General features: G+C 45.8%; 1 protein-coding gene across 1 annotated transcript; it reads right to left on the reverse strand.

Annotated features, from left to right (window-relative positions):
• Nucleotides 1-378: 378 nt before the first annotated feature.
• LOC125515261 (uncharacterized) lies at nt 379-1,526 on the reverse strand. Its single transcript, XM_048680698.2, has one exon. The coding sequence runs from the start codon at nt 1,376-1,378 to the stop codon at nt 608-610; it is 771 nt and encodes a 256-aa protein (XP_048536655.2). The 5' UTR covers nt 1,379-1,526; the 3' UTR covers nt 379-607.
• Between the last annotated feature and the right edge of the window lie 1,660 nt (nt 1,527-3,186).

Raw genomic sequence — 3,186 nt, forward strand, 5'->3', positions numbered from 1 at the left:
AGATTTGTTCCATAAGTTCCAGTGTCAGGCTATTCATCCCTAAGTCTAGCATTTTTTCCCCACGGTATGGAATACATCCAAATTAAGCAGAGAGGCAAAGTGTTGGATCATTTCAACACTTCTTCATGACTAAGGAGAAGTGTTGGATCATTTCATCTCATCTCGACAAGGACAATTCCTTGGCTAGCGATGGAAACCGAACAAAGCACCTTACAATATATTAATTACCTCTGTCCTAAAAAGCTTGTCTTGAATTTATCTAGATACGGATGTATCTAACTCAAAAACGCATCTAGATATATCCGTATCTAGACAAATCTAAGACAAACTTTTTGAGACGGAGGGAGTATACACAATACATAGTGTAAGAATCGTAAATCATGCAAGAATCAATGCATGTGTTACTTCAATTAATTATTAATTTGCACCAAAAATCACCATCAATCAAATTATAAACTCACATTTTGTGTCAAAGGAACTAACAATTAAGCAGCCTGCCAAATGCCAATAGAGTATCAAAAGCTGTTCCTCCATCTCAATTTCCATCCACATCACACAAAGACCACTCAGCACGCTCACACAGAAAGAGAGATACGTCAAGTACTAGCTAGTGCTGGTCGTACTTATCTCCGGCGCCGCCTAAGGAAGAGAAGAACCCAGCATGGTCGCCGTTCGCCGCCTTGTCACCTTCCGCCGATGCCGAAGTCTCAGTCTCGAAGTCATCAAACGGGTTGAAATTGAAATCTCCCATGCCGTGGCCGTGGTGGCCACCGTACTGATCAGCAGAACCTGATCCTCTGGCCGTCGTAACATCAGCGGGGGTACTTGGCATCGCGTTGCTCCTCGCCAACAGCGTGAGCGCGTGCATGAGAGAGCTGGCTCCGCCGCCGGTGGTGGTGCAAGTGCCGATGGAGGACAGCAGTGCAGGGTTTTGCTGCGGGTACTTGAGAGGGCACGGGCGTACCAGGAAGGGGGAGCCGTAGGCGGAGGCGCCACCGAGGAGCCGCGGGCGGACGAACGGGGACAGCCCGACGGCAAATGGTGGCGCCGGGAAGCCGGTGAACTCCTGTACCATGGCGCGGAAGTTGGAGGTGTCGGTGGTGAGCACGGTGGTGGGTGGGCGGCGGGAGGCTCTGGGGCGCTTCTTGGGCGGCTTTGACGGGGCCGCAGGGTGAGGTGGAGTCGCTGTTGCCCGCGTGGGGGAGGATGTGGGCAAGAAGCCTTGAAAGGTGGAGTCGTGGTCGAAGTATAGGCTAGCGGGGGATGGGGATGAGGGGAGGAAGAGGCCGTGGGGGTCGACGGAGGAGAATTCTTGTTCGGCCCCAGTGCCCGGGAGCGATGGAGAGGACGGGAGGCTGCCACTGGTGGTGGACGCCATGGATTGGTGGATGGCTCGACCTCGATGGAAGAAGATGTGCACGTACGGGATGGACTGGTAGATAGATAGGGTTTGGTGTGGAATTTGGGGAGATCTTGATGTGGGTGGATTACCGATGAACAAGCTAGCTCGGAGGGGAAAAGGTTGACGACGACAGGAGAATAGATATGGGAGTGGTGGATGTGAGGAGGAGGAGCTGCCAACTTTGTTTTCTCTTTCCATTTTTTGGCATGTCTACTTTTTTTTTGCATTTTTAGATACACGGTACAAAATGAGGACCTTCGTTACATACACGCTCCTACACTCACATCTATGAAAGCACAACATACCTTACAAGAACCTCCGAGAAATGGAGCTGAAAGATCCTAAGAGCGACCAAAGCCACCACATTTAATTGATAGCACTGGAAACTGCAGATTAGATTCGACGAAATATAAGCACCATGCTAAGTCAAACTCGACAAACAGCCTAACACTAGGCAAAGAAAAACTATGGGAAAAACTGCTAACCATATTGTTTGTTTTCTTTTCTTTGCTTGGTTTTGTTCTTCTATTTCCTTTTTCTTTTCTTTTCTTTCTTTCCTTTTTTCTTTCTTTCATTTCTGTTCTTTGCTTTTGCTTCTTCTCTTTTGAACATGCGAGGAAAGAAGAGGAGTCCCAACCACCGGAGGCCGAGACTCAGGCACCAACCTGGAGCTTAGTGCTTTATTAATTCCAAAATATTCAAACAAAGTTAGAAATCATGAAACCTGGCATTGGTGTCATGATATGCCATCTAGAGGCCGTTGGCTTTCAAATTTTTTTCTACACTCAACACGCGGTTACATGTTTCATGTTAAAATTTTGGCATTTTTCATGGTCAGTTCACTGTATTTAAGTCGTTAATTAAGTGCATTTCTAGGTATTTAATTGATATAATTAAAATTCAAACTATAGTTAAATTAAATAGTCGCCAACAATAGGTTGACAAATCCTACTTTTGTCCTTGAATTGTGTCTATGTTTATGCCTTGTGCAAGTAAAGGATAGGACCCCCATACACCAGGGGGGCAAGACTTGATCACCAACATGGAGGTTGTTGCCATTTTTCATTCCAGAAAATGCAAAAAAGCCAGGAAATCACGAGACTTGGCATTGTGTCATGATATGACCCTTGGAAGATGTGGTAAAACTTTGAGAATACTCCGCAAAAGTTTGCATGCATACTTCTTACAAATCAGACCATCTTCGAGGAAGAAACTAGGTTTCAAGAAGGAATCAAGCAGGCTTGCATGTAAAGTGGCCCTTGGTTAATCATTCGCCCTTGCAACTTTATTTGCATTCAATATACACCACTATACTATCGAAATTTGGCATGTTTCAGGGCCTGTTAATTATTTAATCCATTAAGTGAATTTAGTCATTTAGTATATATATATATATATATATATATTATTCAAAGTTTAACTGCAGGTACATGAAATAGTTGCAAGAAATGGGCTGAAAAATCCTACTTGTGACCTTCGATCTATGTTTAGGTCTTGTGCATGAAAAGAATATGTCTTGCATACACCGGGGAATGAAAACCCAGTCATCGAGATGGAGGTTATTGCCATTTTTATTAAAAATGAATGTATGGCCCGCTAGGCCTCGTTCATTTGCTACCGTACCGGAGAGAACATGCTTGTGTCTGCACGCGCGTGCGCGTGTGTGCGTGGGGGGGGGGGGGGGGTGAGTGGGTGGGTGGGTGGAGGGGGAGGGGTGCATCCTCTAATCTAGGAATGTGTTGGCGCCCCAAGAGCAGATTTTTGTAGTAAGCATCAATTTCCCT

Source organism: Triticum urartu, chromosome 3A (assembly GCF_056163025.1).
Source record: "Triticum urartu cultivar PI428250 chromosome 3A, HENAU_Tu73, whole genome shotgun sequence".
Lineage (NCBI taxonomy): Eukaryota > Viridiplantae > Streptophyta > Magnoliopsida > Poales > Poaceae > Triticum > Triticum urartu.